At 37.1% G+C, this 21,456-nt stretch overlaps 1 protein-coding gene and 2 pseudogenes across 1 annotated transcript; 2 read left to right on the forward strand and 1 right to left on the reverse strand.

Annotated features, from left to right (window-relative positions):
• The first annotated feature begins 930 nt into the window (after nucleotides 1-930).
• LOC132121050 (arylsulfatase G-like) lies at nucleotides 931-7,736 on the forward strand (annotated as a pseudogene).
• A 2,839-nt stretch (nucleotides 7,737-10,575) lies between these two features.
• LOC132120970 (uncharacterized) lies at nucleotides 10,576-15,083 on the reverse strand. The gene is made up of 7 exons (XM_059530181.1): nucleotides 14,419-15,083; nucleotides 14,273-14,327; nucleotides 13,932-14,018; nucleotides 13,377-13,477; nucleotides 12,100-12,195; nucleotides 11,720-11,944; nucleotides 10,576-11,635 (listed from the first exon to the last, which is right to left on the reverse strand). Exons 1-7 carry the CDS (start codon nucleotides 14,535-14,537, stop codon nucleotides 10,576-10,578), a joined length of 1,743 nt encoding a protein of 580 aa, XP_059386164.1. The 5' UTR covers nucleotides 14,538-15,083.
• Nucleotides 15,084-16,475: 1,392 nt separating this feature from the next.
• On the forward strand, nucleotides 16,476-20,596 carry LOC132120971 (tubby protein homolog; annotated as a pseudogene).
• The last annotated feature ends 860 nt before the right edge of the window (nucleotides 20,597-21,456 follow it).

Raw genomic sequence — 21,456 nt, forward strand, 5'->3', positions numbered from 1 at the left:
TGGACTGGATCTGGGGGCTACGGTGACCCAGGAATAAGAAAGAAACAGACTAATATTAGAGTAGATGCCATTCTCCGGTAATCTTCTCGAACTACATATACCTGGCTCTCGCTTGAAGTTTGAACGTACTTCAGTATACTAGACACTAGTTGTTTTTAAATGTGCTATATAAAAAAATTGACAAATTGTCTGGCATATTGTGTGTGTGAGTATTTCTAATAACATACTTTCTGTTGCATGTTTTTTTGTTGTTGTTGTTGTTTAAAATTGTGTACTATTAATATTATTATTACTGTTATTAAAAGTTATTAAACCTCTTGAACGTCCTGGTAAAATATGTGTGAAATCAAAAGGTCTTAAACAGGTTTTAGGCTCAGTATTACGTGTGAAGCCAAAAACATTCTTGATTAAAAATGGATTATAAAAACAATTTTGCGACTCACAGGGGACTTTGATCAGTCAATATAAAGTCTCTAGTCTGTAAACAAGTTTACTGGGCAGGCGAAGTTGCAGTGTTGACCTTTGACACAGTCCAAGTCTCATCTATTTGTCATTTCAGCTGTGTACTCGTACAGACAATCGAGACCTGTAACTGTTTTTTAAAGCTAGTATCACTGCAGTCCACATATAAATCTCTTTAAATCAATATAATGTACTGACATAAAACATTTTTAAGTTATTTTCATGTTAGGGCCAGTAATCAATGAATAGTGAATTAATCACAATATAATAATACTGTAGGAGTTTTTTTTTTGTGTGTGTTTACAGTTTGTGAGCATTAGTAATCTTCACCATTTTCACATAAATATCAAAATGATTTCTGAAGGATCAGGTGGCTGTAGACTGGAGATATTTCAGCTTTGCCATCACAGGAATACATTACATTAAATTATAATAAAATAGAAAACCTTAAACCTTAAATATTTCACAATTGTACCGCTACACTGTGCCTCTCTATAACAAACCTTCCTTCTGTTATTGTACAGTTTGTATGTTAATGTAATATCATATGTTTTGTGTTAATGTGTCTGTGTAGCTTTTCTAAGAAGCAGCTGTTCCTACTGTATGTGGCTCTTGCTCACATGCATGTCCCACAACTCCTTCCTAAATATTACGACACAAGACCCTTACACAGCCAGCCTCAGTGACACAAACTCTTTGGTGGGAACACTCATGCAGACGGTTAGCACTGAGCAGCTGGAAAACAAATTAATATGGTTCACTGGTGAGTTATTTTACACGTACACTTTAAGCTGATAGTTAGTAAGTTAAAACTTTGCTTACTGTCTATACAATGCATCAATTTCTAAGGTGACAATGGCCCGTGGGAACATAAATGCCAGTTTGCTGAGCATGTTGGGCCTTTTGTTGGAAAGTGGCAGGCAAGCAGAGGTAATGAAGAAACTTTCATATGAAATGTTTACCTTTATAGTCTCCCTTATTGAAAATATTTTAAGGTGTCATTTCTATAACGAGATATTTTAATGAATGAAGAACCAAGTCTTTTTTTTTCTTGCTGATTTCATGCTTACTTATGACTTCTCTACAGGGGGAAGTCGTGGCCTAATGGTTAGAGAGTCGGACTCCCAATCGAAAGGTTGTGAGTTCGAGTCTCGGGCCGGCAGTAATTGTGGGTGGGGGGAGTGCATGTACAGTTCTCTCTCCACCTTCAATACCACGACTTAGGTGCCCTTGAGCAAGGCATTGAACCCCCAACTGCTCCCCGGGCGCCGCAGCATAAATGGCTGCCCACTGCTCCAGGTGTGTGCTCACAGTGTGTGTGTGTGTGTTCACTGCTCTGTGTGTGTGCACTTTGGATGGGTTAAATGCAGAGCACAAATTCTGAGTATGGGTCACCATACTTGGCTGAATGTCACGTCACTTTCACTTTTCAAAGCTAGAACATTTTATCTGCAATTCAGTTCTCTCTCCACCTTCAATACCACGACTTAGGTGCCCTTGAGCAAGGCATCGAACCCCCAACTGCTCCCTGGGCGCCGCAGCATAAATGGCTGCCCACTGCTCTGGGTGTGTGCTCACAGTGTGTGTGTGTGTTCACTGCTCTGTGTGTGTGCATTTCGGATGGGTTAAATGCAGAGCACAAATTCTGAGTATGGGTCACCGTACTTGGCTGAATGTCACTTCACACTCACACTGTCACTTCACTTCACACTCTCCAGTTGGTTTAGATAACAAACCCACTAATTGAATTATCATGTAATACTCTGTTTTCATTCTTTGGAGCAGGTGGTGGCTCAGCCAAGAGAACCACATGGGAAGGAGGTCATAGTTCCCACAGTGGTCGCATGGCCTAAGAAGATCAAACCCAACAGCACCAGCAGAGCCCTGCTGAGTTACTGGAAAATTATGAACATTGTGAAGCATGATTGTTTGTTTTCACTGTATGAAAAATGGCTTTAACTTCTTATAAGTCTGGATATCTTTCCAACTATCCTCTCCCTGGCTAGTGTAAAACCACCATCAGATTGACGCTATGACAGCATTGATATAACTGATGTTCTGCTCAGTGACTCTGACACAGGGCATAAGGTACAGTTTGTTTGGATGACACACCACTTTATAGACCAAAAAACATTAAATTTGCTCTAACTGGCTTTCTGCAAATTCTTGTTTTCTGTCTTCAGAGTCTCATGTTAAGTCAAGTCAAGTCACCTTTATTTATATAGCGCTTTAAACAAAAATATTAATTAGGAAAACACTGTGTCAATAATGCAAAATGACAGTTAAAGGCAGTTCATCATTGAATTCAGTGATGTCATCTCTGTTCAGTTAAGTAGTGTCTGTGCATTTATTTGCAATCAAGTCAACGATATCACTGTAAATGAAGTGACCCCAACTAAGCAAGCCAGAGGCAACAGCGGCAAGGAACCAAAACTCCATCGGTGACAGAATGGAGAAAAATCCTTGGGAGAAACCAGTTTTACAAATGTTAGAAACGTGGATTTCTAAGGAAAGATTGTTATCAAATAGCACACCTAGGTTCCTAACTGATGATGAAGAATTGACAGAGCAGCCATCGAGTCTTAGACAGTGTTCTAGGTTATTACATGCAGAGTTTTTAGGTCCTATAATTAACACCTCTCTTTTTTCAGAATTTAGCAGTAAGAAATTACTTGTCATCCAGTTTTTTATATCGACTATGCATTCCGTTAGTTTTTCAAATTGGTATGTTTCGCCGCAAAAGCTCGTCCAATTGTCTATGAAACCTATGTTATTCTGCGGGCACCACTTTGACATCCAGCCATTGAGTGATGACAATCTGCTATGCATCTCATCACCACGGTAAGATGGGAGGGGACCAGAGCATATAACTGTAATAATCAAAACTCCATAATCATCGGGAAGAAGGAGGCGGGAACCGGCGGACAATCAAAACTAAACTTTAATAATCAAAATAAACACAAAACAGCGCATCAGCCCCTCGTGGACGACGCGCACAATGCGCACAAATAAAAACCAAAACATAAAATAAAGCCCAGGCCTGGTCCTCTCTCGTCCTTCACTGTCGTCGCTCCTGTTTTATATCCTTCCATCTCCTCCGTGGGACTCAAGACCGGTGGGTCGAACAGGTGTCATTCATCTCCAATCACTCCACCGGCCTCGCTCGTTCCTACGTCCCTCGGCCCCGCCCCACTCGTCACAATAACAGTGTCTGACATTGTGCTTGCAAGTTCACACACCTCTTTAATGTTATTTTTTGTGATCTCCGACTGGCGAAGTCGAACATCATTAGCGCCGGTGTGAATAACAATCTTACTGTATTTACGTTTAGCATTAGCGAGCAGTTTTAATTTTGCCAAGATGTCAGGCGCTCTGGCTCCCGGTAAACATTTGACTATGGTGGCTGGTGTCTCTATATTCACGTTCTGTTCAATAGAATCACCAATAACTAGAGCACTTTCTTTAGGTTTCTCAGTGGGTGCATCACTGAGTGGGGAGAACCTGTTTAATGTTTTGATCGGAACAGAAGAGTGGTGTTTTGACCACAGACTATGCCGCCTCACTGTCACCCAGTTGCCCTGCTGCAGGGGCTCTGTTGCCGGAACCGAACAATGTACAGGACTCCCTGAGCTAGATGCATCCAAAGCCGTATCTAGTGCCCTCACATTCCTACTGTCCTCAATTAAAGTTTGGATGCGTGTCTCTAATTCTGAAATCTTCTCTATAAGCCTAACTATTTCCCTGCATTTATCACATGTGAATCCCTCATCAGCGACAGAGATAGATAAACTGTACATGTGGCAATAGGTGCAAATAACAATAGCGATAGGTACGAATGGAAACGCTAAAGACAAGCTAACTAGTGCTAACGCGATGCAGGTGCACTGCACTCATGGGTTTAAAATAAAAGTGAACGATCAAATTAATCAGGTAAGACTGATAGATAATATCAGAAATATGATGGGAATTAAGTTATATTTTATCACTTTAAACAACAGAGAGTGATAGTAAGATAAATATTCTAGAGAAAAAACAAAGCTACACGGAGCTACAATCACAAACAGGAGCAAGGCCAGCAGGAAGCAGGAATAACACTGTCCAACAACAGGAAGCAGGCATAACACTGTCTAATGCATCCAAACAGTGGAGCTGCAGGACAATTTGGTGACTTAGAGGGCTTTTACACTGGGCTCGTTTGCTGCAGTTCGAGCCCGAGTGCGAATGTCCTCGGCGCCACCCACAGCATTGGTCTGCTTTCACACTCAATAGTTGTATCGAACCCAGGTGCATTTGCAGTCACCTTACGTCATCGCAAACGCACACGGAAAACGCATGGAGAACACAACGCGACTGAGCATAGTTGTAATTTTTTTGTTATTTTGTTAAATCTCATTATTAATTCAAGCATAAAACTGTTGTAATGTGGGAGGTGTGACAATGGAGTTGAGGATCCAAGTGCAGGCTTTATTAAAAGTGTGGTCAGACAGGTATGAAATCCATGGCAGACATAGGGCTGGACAATATGACCAAAATTTATATCACAATATATTTTTTAATTTTGGCCGATATGATATAATTTCCGATATCGATATGAACAATACATATAAAAAAAGGCTCGTAAAAACGGCCAAGAACTTACACAACAGACATCTGTACATACAAACTTATGAAAAGTTAATTTGCCAAGTCTATGACACCTCATATAAAACCATATAATATTTTAGAAAAATTTACACCTTTTATTTGTAATTAGCCTTCATACACTACCCTGTGATTTATTCCTGTGATTTCAAAGCTATATTTTTTTTTCATTACTCCAGTCACATGAGCCTTCTGAAATCATTCTAATATGCTGATTTGCTGCTCAAAAATAATTTATGTTGAACAGCTGAGTAGAATTTTTCAAGTTTATTTGATGAATAGAAAGTTCAAAAGAACTGCATTTATCTGAAATAGAAATATTTTTTAATATTATAAATGTCCTTAATCTCACTTTTGATAAATTTAAAGTATCCTTGCTTAATAAAAATATTAATTTCTATAATTTCCAAAAAAAAAAAAAAAAAAAACTCCAAGCTTTTGAATGTAATAGTGTATTATGTTCAAAAGTTTTTTTTCATATCAGATAAATGCTGATCTTTGGATATTTCTATTCATCAAAGAATCCTAAAAAAAAAAGAACTGTTTTAAATATTGATAATCAGCATATTATAATGATTTCTGAATTATGTAATACTAAAGACTGGAGTAATGATTCTAAAAATTCAGCTTTGATCTCAGGAATAAATGAAATTTGAAAATATATCCAAATAGAAAGCAGTTATTTAAATAGTACACATATTTCATATTACAGATTTTTCTGTACTTTGTATCAAATAAATGTAGGCTTGGTGAGCAGAAGAGAATAATAATAATAAAAAAGAAATCATAATAAATCTTACTGTTCAAAAACTTTTGACTGGTAGTGTAGGCTGATTATTCTTATAAATAAAAAAGGTGCTTTAGCCAGTATAAAGAGTATGAAAAATGCTCTGAGTTGCTGCAGAAAAAAAAGAACAACAACTAAAGCATGCTACTGGAGACAGTCTTATTGAAAATGCAAACTGATTGTCTGCAGGATTGCAGGAGGCACTGTGAGAGCGGTAGAACCAGCGGTTTCTCCAGTAATGTCTGTAATCAAATCAGCTCTGCTTATCAATGCTTCTTAATCAGATAAAATGAAAATGCCATCAAAACTTTTCTGAAGAAAGTCCTTTCCCTTCAGAGATACATTCATATAAAACTCCCGTGACATGTTTTGATTTTAAAACGTGCAGTGCTCATGTTTATTCAACAATGTCAAACGCCACAAATAAATCAGTGTATGGAAAACATTGGTAATGTATATCAAAATATTGGAAATGTGTTTAAAAATCATATCACCATTATTGAAAAAATTTATATTGCGATACATATTGATATTGAATTATTGTCCAGCCCTAGGCAGACAAAAGGGTAATCCAATATGCAAGCAAAAGGTCGGGGCAGGCAGCAAATGATCATAAAACAAGGAAAAGTCCAGGGTCAAAAAGATGGCAAGGCAACGAGGAACACGGAAACTCGGAAAACCACAGGAACTAGGGCTAAACAAATAATATTGAATAATGTAAAAGAGAGAAACCAGGCTTTACATTGGGTGAGACAGATGAGGTAACAAGACACAGGTGAATGCAATCAGTGATAATGAGTCCAGGCAAAGGATTATGGGGAATGAAGTCTTTGGAAAAGATGCAAGAGACTGTAATGGAGTGCCCTATAGCAAAGCTCATAGGAACTCCAGCTAGAGATTGTGACAACTGTAAATAAATATATATTTTTAATTGACATTCACATTAACATTCACATTTAAACTATTTAATTTTATTTTTTTGTTTATATCTTAAACAGTTGATTTAATTATTTTAAATGTATATTTTAATTCACACAGTTAAATGTAAGAGTAAAATAATAAACTAAAACATCACATTTTTTTAAACTGAAAGTTTATTGGTTTTTAACAATAATAAAATAACACGTATCAAAATCCGACCGATCAAAAAAGTCACGTTTTAAAATTGATAAACATTTTAAAGTATTTATTTAATCCATGTTTTAAAATATAGTTAAATTTAACAGTAAATAATAAATGCAAAATAATTAATGGATAAATAAATAGAATAATTTTTTTTCAATCATGTTTAAAAATGTATCAGTGAAATAAATGAAGAAATATCCTTTTCTTAAAATTGACAAATGAATAGACATATTTTAAACTAATTATTTCTTGTTTAAAAATTTTATGTAACATGGAATGTGGAATCTACCTATACATATCTATGAGTGCTCCCATGTATGAACTGTCCAATGGCATTTGTTAAATGACTGTTACTATGCTGGAATTGGTTGGTATAATGGTTGTGATGTGCTCTCTCAGGTGGATCAGTGACATGCAGTGGAGGAAGTGGACAACAGCCATATCATGAACCCCTCTGATATTTGACCTCTCACAGGAGGAGGCAGAGGGACCCCTCTGAGTACAGATCTGTCCTGAAGGAAGTGGCGAGAGAGGGAGGCTCTGCTATGGGACACCACAGATAAGGTATCATTGGCCGACTACACCGTGATTCCTTCTGCAGTCCCCTGCTGCAAGCCACACAACCCCGCCTGTCGGTGCCACAGTTTAAAACGAAGTCAGTCACGCTCAGCCTTGAACTCTGAGCACTGTTTGTTAAAGGGTAAGATCACATAAACCTATCGAAAGCACTGTTTCTTCCTACACTGGGATGAGCATAGTTCAAATATTGAACCCAGTGTCCCAGAAAACCACATTAGATTACTAAGAAGATATGTTGTTGATGTGTGATGCTAAGGCTCTGTAACAGGAAAATATAGATTCCAAGATGTTGCAGTACATTCAATTCTGCTTTTTCATTATGAGCTAGACCAGGGGCCAGTTGCATAAACATAGCCACTATGTTAATACTGTGTCTTAAGAAATAGTTTAAAGAAACTAGCAGTTAGCCAAGAGGTAATTAGCCTTATTTTTCTGACTTAAATTGGGCAAATCTAACTTTTCTTGAATAAAAAAAAATTAGATTACTAATTTTTTAAGATTAGTCTAAGCAGTTTATGCAACTGGCCCCAGGTGTTTTCAAAATGGGGTCACACCCCAGGGGCCTGTAAGGGGGTAATCTCAATGACTGATTTTTATATTTCTAAAGAAATCATGAGATTTTTTATTATGAAAAATCCGTTTTATTCTGTTTTAAAGGTTTGTGCACCTCACATTACTGTAAAAGAGGATATAAAAATACATAGTAACCAAATACCAAGTAGTCTTTAGTACAATGGAAATAAAAACAATTAATAATTATTTATTTTTGGGGGGAAAAAAACACAATGTATATAATATTATAGGTGCCTTTATATTTAGGAAGCATATATTTTAGACAGTTAAAATATATGATTGTATGAGATGTAAATAAAAATAGATGGAAATATTATTTATTTATCTTTTGAGTTTTGTATAAATAACAAAATGGGGAATGACTTTCACTTTCCCTAGTTTGATACCATGTCTCCATCTTGTGGTAATACTTTTAATCATAACTGTAACTGCATAACTTATTATTGGATTGATTCAAAATTAAGAAACTGACATTACTGTTTTTGTTAATTACTAAATGTATTAACTTATCACATGATTGATAATCACCACCAAAAAAAAACTAAAATCATTCATTATATTACCAGCATTTCTGACATGAATCTAAAAATGTTTCTGAAATAAAATGACAAACATTACTGTAACAGATTAATGCATTTCTCATACATTTGAACATATGACATAACTCTTATATTTAGTCCAATTTCCATTGGCTGAACTGTCGAATGGCATTTTAAACTTATCTGGTCAGTTAAAATACTGTTATTGTTTTGTATTGTGAATGCACTCATCATTTCCAACGTGTTCCCTCAGGTGAATCAGTAGACATTTAGTTTAATTTCCACCTCATTCTTTTATTTTTTTGCTGTTAGTAAGCACACTGGAGAATCCAAACATTGATACAGTGATGAACACCTGTTCTCAGACTCATGCAGAATGTAGTCTAGACCGACAGATGTGGCTCTTTCAAATGAACCAAAATGCCACATTACGAGTATAGCCAACTGAGATGTTCTTAAACTATTCACAACTTAAAATAAAATTCAGAAACCTCATACTGTTTAAACTGTTATCTTAAATCCTTGAAAAACAAATAATTTAGGATGCTATGAATTTGTAATAATACTGTGCATTCACAATGGTCTTACTGTGCTGATCTGACAAAAAAAAAAAAAAAAACACCTGTGTGTCATAAGAGATCACCATATCTAAGAAAATAAAGAAGTATCCTTTCCTATTAATCAACAAACAATTCCCTTTTGAGTATATTTCTGTTCCCATTAGTATTACTAGCAGCCACTAAACACATCATCACAGCAGAATCTAGAAGAACAGTCAACGAGCAGCTTACTTGACCTAGTGCAACATTGTCAGGATGGGGAAAATAAAATATATTATTATTGTTATCAATGTGCACTGTAATTTCTTACACATGTGGGTTATTTTCCTTAGCTCATAAAGTTTCTGTATGGAAATTAGTGTTTTGACCATAAATTAAGAAACAAGGAAATTAAAAACCAAAGACCCTGAATTTAAAAATTACATTTAAATGCCATTAGCCACCTACAATAAACATACCAATGCATTTTAACGATATTAAAATTATCATTCATCCCAAAATGAAAATTCATAAAAGTCGTAATTTACTCACATTTTCCTCTTCCCTCCTGAAATTTATTTAAACACAAAAGATGATACTTTGAAGAATGTTTCAACTGTACAATGGGTCCACAACAACATTGAACAGAAAAAACAGACTTGTTTCCAAATATTGGAAAAAAATTCCAAAAGTAATTTAGGTTCGGAAGAACATGAGGGTGAATAAATATTGAAAATTTTCAATTTGGGGTGAACTATCCCTTAAATTACCCAAAAGTTCCAGTAGAACAAACACCTGTGACAACATGTTTTTACAGTTGGATGAAAAAAGGGAAGTGCCTTAGAAAGTGACATGTCAGTTAAAATCAGGTTTTGAAAATCCTAAAATAGATCAGCTACATGTCATGGGTTAATTGCTGTTGCTAAAATCATACAAACACAGAAATATTTGTATTAAGAATGGAGAATTTTATAATCAAGGTGCCATAGTGATGTGCACTGCTTTTTCTCGCCCGATACCAGGGATTCATAACTATTCGTTGCATGTGCAGTTTGCTCACAATCCTGATTGGCACATTAGTCAGTGCATTATCTTTGTTTGATCACATTGTTTGAAGGGAAAAACTACAGCCCGTCTAATCATTAAGTGTATCTTCTGTAAAGTATAAACACGTCAACATTGGTCGATCAATGCAATAAGCAAATTTAAATGTGTTCCTCCACCCACTCATTTTGAGAAAAACGTCTTATATGATAACTGGGAAAGAGCCAAAGGTAGGACTCCTTGAACACTGTATCCAATCTATGACTGTACTAATTTCCAATGGGAATTAATTAGTATCTGGTTGGTGAGTAGTGATGATTATATGACCGTCCATTTTGTGACATTGAATTGTATCAATCTCTATGGCGTGTAAAACAAGGGTGTTGACATCAGCAGTATTTGCATCATGGTTACTGACAGTCTCTGTCACGAGGGCCATTTGCGTGCTCACTGCTTCCTCAATTCCTTCAAGTATCAAAATGGCACTGCTAGGCTGAAAACATTTTGCATTGAACTTGTTCACTTCCCCCACATGCATTTCATTCTCTTCCTGAACAGCAGCATCATCGCTGCAATCTTCATCACTGACTCCATTCTCCTGGGTTGCATGTTCCTCTGTTATACCAGCTTTATCATGACCATCAATATCTGGTGTGTTCTCCTCAAAAGCATCATGGAGTGCAACATCTTTAAAAGTGGAAGCTGTGGTTTCATGTACCTTCTCAACATCGTCTTCCTCGACAGCACTGAGATCTATAGTAACTTCATTATTATGGATCCTTACTCCTGGATCTTCTTCATGAAGGACCTTGTCAGAGGCTTGTCTCACATCGCTGTCCTGTTCAGGTCCGACATCTTGAATTTCCTTCTTCACTTCATTGAAATCATCAAGAATCTTTTTCTCGATGACTCCATCTATTGAGGTAACGTCTAGTGCATCTTCGACAACAGTCCTCTCTTGATCAAGATCTTCTTCATTGCATGCATCTCCATGCTGAATCTTGTCTTCAATGAGTCCATCTATCTGTGGAGCAAGACAGTCACAGTCATCATTTTGTAGATCTTTGGCATTGCTATCAAGCCTTTGCGTTTCTTTTGATCCAATGTGTTCATCCTCTTCCTTAGTTTCAATGCAAACACGGTTCGGGTGCACTTCAACTACTAATGTAATGTAACTCTCCCCCTCTTGAGGCAGCTGCTCATGGCCAATTCCCTTCTTCAGGTCAAGTGCAGTCTGTTCTGCATCACTTGGTCTCGACTCGGAGTCTGAAACAACTGTAAGTTCATTTAAAGGTCCGCTGGATGTGGCTCCAGGATTTTGAAATGAAGGGAGGTGAGGAGCAGGGCTGTAAAGAGATGTATATCATTAGGAGAAGGTAATCTTAATGTTACATTAGCATGGGCTTTGTGTCGTTGCAACTGGCTTTTACCTCTCTACAGATTCATATGGAACATGGGTAGGCCATAATTCTTGGGCCCCGCCCCCTTCCTCCTGCACCCAGCCACGGTTAGAGGAAGCGTAAGTCAGAATGGCTTCTGTCACAGTGTAAGGGGTGTGACCCTGCACACAGTCCTCAATGTGCTTGACAGGAAGCTGAGTCTGCAGGAAAAGATGGAGCTGGCTATCTGACAGACATACGGTCATGTGCAGCACTCTGTACAGGAAGACGAAAGCAATTCATTTCAAGAAAATTGCGTGTTAAAATTAACTATTCTGTACCATTTTACATGGTATTTTTAATTCTCCCATTTTTTTATGTTTTGTAAGAAGCAAGAACCAGAAGATTTTAAATAAAACACTAGAACTTACTTGTTCAAGAAGCTCTGAAGACCTTTTCTCCTCCTTTCAATGAATTCATCATTAATAAATGAAAAGAAAGACTTTTTGGGCAGATCAGGAACAGGCCTGTGGGAAATACAACAATGTGTTAGCTCTAATGAGACAAAAAAGATGGAATATCAAAAAAAGAAAACAATGCAGAAAAAGTCCCTACTGCATGGCAAATCAATACTATTCTGTGTGCTTGGAGTGGTTGTCTTGCTGCATGACACTCTCGAGATTTTGTTCTTGGACAGATGTCCTGACATTTTCATTTGAATTCTGAATTATAATATACCAGCAAATTCTATTGTTCCATCCATGATGGCATGCCGTCCTGGCCCAAACCATGATAAACCACCACCATGTTTCACAGATGGGAAAGTTCTTATGCTGGAATGCAATTTGTCTGACTATGGATTTGTGAAGTATAAAATAAGATACAAAACCATCTTATTTAAAGATGGTTTTGTAACCTTTTTCCAGCCTGTTGAGCAACAACTCTTTTTCTGAGGTCCTCAAAGACCTCCTTTGTTCATGTCATGATTCACTTCCACAAACATGATCAGACTTTGATAGATTCCTGTTCTTTAAATAAAACAGGCCAAACACTGACACCTGACAGTCATCCCACTGACTGTGGGGAAGTAGTGGCCTAGTGGTTAGAGAGTTTGACTCCTAACCCTAATCTCGGTCCGGCAATACCATGACTTCGGTGCCCTTGAGAAAGCCACCGAACCCCCAACTGCGCCGCAGCATAAATGGCTGCCCACTGCTCCGGGTGTGTGTTCACGGTTTGTGTGTGTGCACTTTGGATAGGTTAAATGCAGAGCATGAATTCTGAGTATGGGTCATGAATGTCACGTCACTCACTCACACTCAAAAAAACTAATGTCGCCTTCAAATGAACTGCTAATCCTAGAGATTCACAAACTTTTGACACTCACAGAAATGTTATATTGGATCATTTTCCAGAATAAATAAATGCCAAAGTATATATTTTTGTCTCATTTGTTTGATTGGATTTTCTTTGACAACTCAGGATTTGTGAAAATCTGATGATCTTTTGGGTCATATTTATGCAGAAATAAAGAACATTCTGAATATATACTGTAAATGCAGTGCTGCTTGAACGTTTGTGAACCCTTCAGAATGTTTTTTTTATATATACAATATATTTATATTTATATATATATAATGTTTTTTTTTTTTGGCTGAGACATACATGCATCTATACAGTCATTTGTATGTGGAAAAAAAAAACTTACACCAAACCAGCATTCTTTTGCAGTTTTTTCTTCAGCCACACAAACTCGCTGTATCGCCGCCTCACACAGGACGTTTTGGCAGTGAATGCTTTGCTGTTTGTCTGGTGACAGAAACCAAGTAAGTGACCAAATTCAGACCAGATAACACCAGGGCAGACTAAAACATGTGTTGAACAACAGCATAATAAAACATATATACACTAGCAAAAGACGGCCAGTATTAAGTTTTTAAGATGGTGTTATAAGATGGTGTATTATGTACAGTATATTAGAGACAGCCCACCCTGCCCTCTAGATATCAATATACACAAGCTATGTTCATTGAAAATCATGTTCAAATGAAGCAATAAAATGGATAAAAAATTAAAATATAAAAAAACTCATGTAGCAAGAAAACTCCCATAAAGCAATAATGAAATGAGGACATGGCTGTGATTTAATCAACACCAATACTGTAACCAATACAGGACTACAGAACCTTTGGAACTTGGAAAGAGTCACATTATTAGATTGTAATCTTGTAATACATTAAGTCCTTGAGACAAAAATACTCACATGAAGGAAAATTCTGAAGTCCACATATGAGATCCATGACCCTTCGTTTTGAACGCGAGGATCCTGAACTCTCACAGCAAAGAATTCCTTTGTAAAAAAGTTAGAGAAATATTTTCAAGACTAAAATATACGAATATCAGACATTTATGACATTTTATACCTTTAAAAACTCAATCCCGCGGTCCATTGTTATCAACAGCATAACCTCTTGTGTCAAATCAGCGGTTTTGTAATCTGCTATGTCTCAATGTCTTAAACCCATAAGATCTCGTTGCTTCATATTCATATCTGTCATTGCACATCACACAGATAGAGTGGATAGAATAAGAAAGAGATCTTACATCCTGCTCTTGACTTTTGATCATCCTACCAGAGGTAACACGACACAAAGGACATCTGTGGAAAACCAGTCACTGCAACATGAGTCATCAACCACAACAAAACATCCCTCATCATGCATGTTTTGCTAGTTTGTTTTTTAACTTACATGATTTTGTCTTTTCTGTCTTTGTTTTTCCATAGCTTGAGGAAAGGAAATATTTTCACAAATCCATAAAGGGAGAAAGCAGATTCCTCAGACCTGGTACTGTCTACTCTCCAAAACATCACTAAATGTTAATTTGAGTATCTAAGAGACAAACATCTCCTGACTTGCTTTTCAACTCTTCTGATGAATCATCTGCCCCTCCTCTTCCTCTAAACAGCCATTAATCATGATGATTATTTGTCAGTTTTGCGGTCAATAATAAGATTTACTCGTGATTGCTGGGTAAATGCACTGAAACTGAAAAAGTTACTTATAGCAAACCTGTGTAGAGGAATACTTTGGCATTAGTGTAGTGGGTTTTAATTCGATAACTTGATGTCTGTTATATGTCTCGCAGGATTTCTTACTCGAGAGAATAGCTAGAAGATACTACATGTTATATGATACTTACTGTAATAGTGCTCTCTTTCCAGTCTGTACGCTCACGCGAACGTCAAAATATAGAGTAAAATTCGTACCGTCATCTCATCCGTCCGTGACAAATTGTGATTTTTCTTAAAGTCACTTAGCTGGTATCACAAATACAGATAAAATAGATTAGAATTATTACAAACACGTCAAAACATTATTGAGAGTATGCGAGTAAAGTGATCAGTTTCGTTTTTCTTCAGCTGTGATGTGAATATATAAACAAGCTGAGGTAAAATACTGCCATCTAGGGCACGGGTCGTTGTTAGTCTGCTTATGAATTATGCTTTTGATGCTAAACCAAGCAAGTAGGGTCACTATGGAAGTATATGGGTAGCAATATTCAATTTGGGATGCAATATGCAAAATGACAATGCAATATGTAAAATGGCAATGCATTTCTGTATTTACATTTACATTTTCCAATACATTTGTGCAACGTTTGGTGCAAAATGAAAATGAAAATTAAATTAAATAATTTTCATTTGCCATTTCATACAATAATTTAAGTAATTCAAGTAATTTAATTTTCATTTTCATTTTGCACCAAACATTGCACAAATGTATTGGAAAATGTAAATGTAAATACAGAAATGCATTGTCATTTTACATATTGCATTGTCATTTTGCATATTACATCCCAAATTGAATATTGCTACCCATACGCTTCCATAGGGTCACTAGGTTTTGAGAGACAGCTTGTATGTGTAGGCTAATGTTTTTATTTTCCCTGGAACGAAAATGTATTCTCTGTACAATTATAGCAAGTTACTACAGGTCAGTGGTAAACATTTTAACTAATATCCTTTCCCATGTTCAAGGCAGCTGTTTTTACTACAATTATTTTTTTCTGAAACATTAGCTGCAGAAAACACAGGGAAGTTGTGGCCTAGTGGTTAGAGAGTTTGACTCCTAACCCTAGGGTTGTGGGTTCGAGTCTCGGGCTGGCAATACCACGACTTAGGTGCCCTTGAGCAAGGCTCTGAACCCCAACTGCTCCCTGGGCGCCACAGCATAAATGGCTGTTCATGGTGTGTGTGTGTTCACTGCTGTGTTTGTGCACTTTGGATGGGTTAAATGCAGAGCACAAATTCTGAGTATGGGTCACCATTCTTGGCTGTATGTCACATCACTTTTGAAATTAAATATGCAGTATTTTGCAATTATTTCCTGAAATCTGGGGCCAATTGCCTAAACTTAGCCTCTGTTAAGAACTAGTCTGACCAGCAGTTAGCCAAGGGATAATCAATCATTTTCTTTGGATTCAACTTTCTGTGTAACCAACTTAAGCAAAGTTATGACCAGTCTTAAAAAAGAAACAAAAATTAGATGACTTGTTAGACTACGTATTTTGCAACTGGTCCCTTGAACACTGAATAAAGGTTTAGAATCATTGTTTCATTGTATTGCAATATTACAGTTAAAGACTTGTTTCTTCAGTAGAACACAAACAAAGATTTTTAACTCAAACCGTTGCAGTCTGTCAGTCATATAATGGAAGTGAATTGGAATCATGGCTTTGAGAGTCAAAAAACACACACAAACAAAACCAAATTAAACCCTGTGGCTCGTGACTATACTGTACATAGATGTGTAAAGACACGAAACGACTGGTCAGTGCAAGACTGAACAGTATTTATATAGTTTTTACTTCTGATTCAGTGCAATATCCGAACTGTCCTGAGAGCGTTCTTAAAGGGTTAGTTCACCCAGATAGCAAAATTATGTAATTAATAACTTACCCTCATGTTGTTCCAAACCCGTAAGACCTCCGTTTATCTTTGGAACACAGTTTAAGATATTTTAGATTTAGTCAGAGAGCTCTCAGTCCCTCCTTTGAAACTGTGTGTACGGTATACTGTCCATGTCCAGAAAGGTAAGAAAAATATCATCAAAGTAGTCCATGTGACATCAGAGGGTCAGTTAGAATATTTTGAAGCATCGAAAATACATTTTTGTCCAATTACATGTAAACTGTGTTCCAAAGATAAACGGAGGTCTTACGGGTTTGAGGGTAAGTTATTAATTACATAATTTTGCTATCTGGGTGAACTAACCCTTTAACAGCCAGTGTATGACTAATATATATATATATGTGTGTGTGTGCTTGTGTGTGTGTGTGCTTGTGTGTGTGTGTGCTTGTGTGTGTGTGTGTGTGTGTGTGTGTGTGTGTGTGTGTGTGTGTGTGTGTGCTTGTGTGTGTGTGTGTGTGTGTGTGTGTGTGTGTGTGTGTGTGTGTGTGTGACATTTAACAATCACTTTATATCGTGTCAGCTCTCATAGCGGTCGCTTTTAATCAAGAAACAACAAAGAAGAAGGGCAGATTCCCGGATGATCACAGCTAATCATGAAATCTGTCCCAAGACGCGCAGACAGAAAGCTGAGTCTGACGATACAGCTTTATTGATAAGCCAATCTCAGAGCAACATTGCTCTCAGTGGTGCATAAACACTTACTCTATAGATACCAGAGCCTCAATGTTAACATGTAATTGTTTTTTTAGTTTTACAAAAAAATAACGTCCTGCCTATTTATTATCAGACATGCAACTTGAGGAGATTTATGAAAAAACGGTGGAAGAGATTTGTTTAGGAGAACTGACCATTTCGTCCAGGACAGAAGAGGCTCCGGAAGAGGTAGCTGATTCTGTTCCAGTCATCACTAAGAAAATCGATCTAGAGATCAGCCCGCAGCACAGCGCTAAATGCACTTTAGAAACAGAAGGCCAAGCAGATGGAAAGAAAACTAAGAAGAAGGGTGTGAAAAAAGGGCAAACAAAATGTAAGTGTTTTTTTTCCATTTTCAATTCTAACTTTTGAATCAACCTTAGTGTGATGCACCTTTACATTTTGTTGCACTGCGCATTCTAGTACTTGAGGCCAAACTTGCATTAGAAGGGGAAATTGAAGGGAAAGAGAAAAAACCAGTGAAGAAGAAAGATAAGACAAAGGAATCTAAGGAGAACGTGAGGACAGAGGGGCAGTCTTGTAAGTGCACCAGAGATGTGTCTCCATTGTTAAGCACGATACAAGTTAAAGGCCGTTTCCTGTAGCACAGCCCAGTGCCCCATCCATAAATAGGAAATAACCTGACACTGGCATTGTTAACATTCCAACTTGTGGTATTTTCCAGCAATTCAGACTGATTCGGTCATGGAAATCAACATTAATGAAGAGAAAAAACCTGAGTCAGAGAGTGAGGATGAGAGAAAAGACTGGACAAACAGCCCCATCCCTCCAACACCAAAGAAAAAACAACAACCGAAACCAAGTATACAGATCTCATCCCCATATTAACCTGTTTTTGTTTAATAATGGTTTCATTTGATGTGGCCTGATTGTTATTTTTAGTTTTCTGTCTTTGTAGTGAGATGTCATCTCAGTGACAGTGAGGAAGAAAAAGTGGAAGAAGAGGAGGAGGACGAGAAGAGGGTAGCTAAAAAAACACCAAAGAAGTCTAAAAAAGGAGCAAAAAATTATGATAATATTGCTTCTATAGACTCCAACTATAAAGAGCCTTCTTCTGACAGTGATTCTTTGGACATTGGAAAAGTAAGACAGTCTAAATCCATTCATATAGTGTTGTACGTGTGTGTGTGCGTGTGTGTACAATTTTCAGTGTAAAATTTTAGCATCATTGATATACGATTATACTTTTTGTTAGTATTTTTAATTAGATTTTATTAAGATATTTCACTTTTCTATTTTTTGTTTTACAGTTTAGTTTAGTTATTTTAGTACTTACATTTCTCCCCCCGGATTGTTTGTAAATTTTATTTTAATATAATATTTATTTTATTTAAAGTAATGACAATTACATTTTTAATGGCTTTTGGTTTAATTAATACAATAACCCTGATATTCTTTGTTTTATCTTTCTTGTGCAGTCCTCTCCGATGTCTTTGGAGGATCTGGAATAGTTTGCCATGCGTCCTGCTCCAAGAGATGTGACTATTCAGTGCAGGATCACCAGAGACAGGAGAGGAGTGGAGAAAGGCATCTTTCCCACATATTACCTCCACATGGAAAAGGAGGATGGGAAAAGGGTTAGCAGAAATGTGAACAAAGTAAAATATGTGAAATAATGCCTTTTTTCATTGCTTAACATATTGTTCTCTTGTCCAATGTTTCGGATGGGCAGGTCTTTCTTATGGCTGGAAGAAAAAGAAAGAAGTGTAAAACATCGAATTATTTGATATCAATCGATCCTATCGATTTCTACAGAGATACTGACAGCTACATAGGCAAACTTAGGTCAGTGCAATTAAAGTGTGTATCACAAATATTGTTTGTAATTATGCCTCTGCTAAAATATAGAAATTGTCTCCACAGATCAAATGTCTTGGGAACTAAATTCACTGTGTATGATAATGGCGAGAATCCAGAAAGGAAACCATTCATTAAAGAAACGGATATACTGCTACAAGAGCTAGCAGCAGTTTGTTATGTAAGATGCTAACAGTGTGCTTATTTTTCTTCAGATGTCTACAGTACATATATTTTAAGTATATATTTATTCTGTTCTGATTGGGGGTGGGGGGGGCATGTTCTTTTCTTTACTGTCACACAGGAGAAAAATGTTTTGGGTTTCAAAGGACCTAGAAAAATGACAGTAATTATCCCTGGTATGCATGAGAATGATGAGAGAGTTGTTATACAGCCAAAAAGTGTGAGTATTATGTTTTAGAATCTTGTTAATCACTTTTTTATTCATCAATTGCAATATTACGTTTCTTCTTTTGGATATACACTACCATTTAGAAGTTTGGGGTCTGAAAGATTTTTATGTTTTTGAAAGAAGTCTCTTATGCTCAGCATGAATGATAATACTGTTAAATGTTATTACAATCTTAAATAACTGTTTGTTTGTTGTATTGCACTTAATGTCTTGAAAAAAATGTATCACACTCAGATAAAGAATGTTAAATACATTATTTCTGTTTCTCTCTAATGATGTTATATTATGTATGCATATATATAATGAAAATTAAATTTGAATGTCCCAGGAGCTGGAGTCTCTGCTCACCCGATATGAGAATGGTAATAAAGAGAATCTTGTCACCCTTGTAAATAATATACCCAGCTGGAATGAGCAAACGCAGTCGTATGTGCTCAATTTCCATGGCAGGGTTACTCAGGCATCTGTGAAAAACTTTCAGATTGTCCATCCAGATAATGGTGAGTGAGAGGTTATCCTTCTTTTTCTCGTTTTGTATCTCTGTCTTTGTGTTTGTAGTTGCTATATCATATAATGTATGAAAAATAATAATGTCAATGATTATCTCTTTCCAGTGGACTACATAGTGATGCAGTTTGGGCGGGTAGCAGAAGATGTGTTTTCCATGGACTACAGCTTTCCCATGTGTGCCCTACAGGCATTTGCCATCACTCTCTCTTCCTTTGATGGCAAACTGGCCTGTGAATAAGCTTCATTCATCTGTGTTTTCTGTTCTTTGAAAAAGGGAAACTTTGCATTTATTTAAGATTTGAGATGTTCTTGCAGTTGAATGAACTTTAGATTTTTACTGTTATCCACAAATTACAATGTATAGTGGATAATTGATTTTGTTTTACTAAATATGAATCCATAATTAGACATATCTGTTTAAAGCAAACATTTTCCTTTGTTTACATGAAAAAGAAAGCCATTGGTCTTATATAAGTTTATATCATACAGTTACTCTCAATAAAGTTATATTCACCAACTCACAGACCGTCATTATTCTTTTGCTTTCTTTTTGAGATATTTGAGATCCGTGTGGAATATTACAGGTGCATCTAAAAAAAAATTATATAATGGAAAATGTCTTTATTTTTTGTAATTTAATTTAAAAAGCAAACTTTCTTATATTCTAGATTCGTTGCACACAAACTGAAATATAAAAATATTTATTCTTTATTCTGATGGTTATGACTTACAGCTTAGTAAATATTTAGGTATATTTATATACTATATTTATATATTGTGACGAGCGCTCCCAGAGGAATCGGCGTCGCCCTGGCAACCAACAGAAAGCACCTGCATGTCCATTTGATTTCACGCACCTCTTGTCGAGTGATTCTTCACCCCGTGACAGAGGTGGAGAATGCGGGCAGTACAGTGAAGAATTACCGACAAGATCACCGCCCCAACTCCAAATTTTTTCCCTCTTTCCCTGTTTGTGTCACCAGCACCACGGAAGGCGGCGCGGGTGTCCCCGCGATGGAGGACGTCTTACAACGCCTCGCTGAAGTGAGTATCCACCAGCAGCAAATAGCGGAATACCTCGCCACTCGCCTGGGCAGGACGGAGGATGAACTCGCCGCCGTCCGGGCCGCCGCAGCCCAGCGCGTTCCGCTACCTGAGCCTCGGGCACAAGCCACCCGCCTGTTACCCAAGATGACAGCCGATGACGATGTGGAGGCCTTCCTTCAGGTCTTCGAAAACACCGCCCACCGTGAGGGATGGCCCGAGGACGAATGGGCACGTGCGCTGGCACCCCTCCTGACCGGTGAAGCACAGAGGGCTTACTTCTTGCTCCCCTTGATGACCGCCGACGATTATGCCGAAGTTAAGCGAGAGATCCTCGCG

This window comes from Carassius carassius, chromosome 39 (assembly GCF_963082965.1).
Source record: "Carassius carassius chromosome 39, fCarCar2.1, whole genome shotgun sequence".
In the NCBI taxonomy this organism is placed as follows: Eukaryota; Metazoa; Chordata; class Actinopteri; order Cypriniformes; family Cyprinidae; genus Carassius; species Carassius carassius.

What these genes read in the sequence shown, in the direction of transcription:
- LOC132120970 (XM_059530181.1), bottom strand. Translation starts at nt 14,537, where the DNA reads ATGTTTTGGAGAGTAGACAGTACCAGGTCTGAGGAATCTGCTTTCTCC. An exon ending in ACTTCAGAATTTTCCTTCAT is followed by an intron (nt 13,478 to 13,931) that starts GTGAGTATTTTT and finishes TTCTGTCACCAG; the next exon opens with ACAAACAGCAAAGCATTCAC. An exon ending in CAAAAGAATGCTGGTTTGGT is followed by an intron (nt 12,196 to 13,376) that starts GTAAGTTTTTTT and finishes TATTTCCCACAG; the next exon opens with GCCTGTTCCTGATCTGCCCA.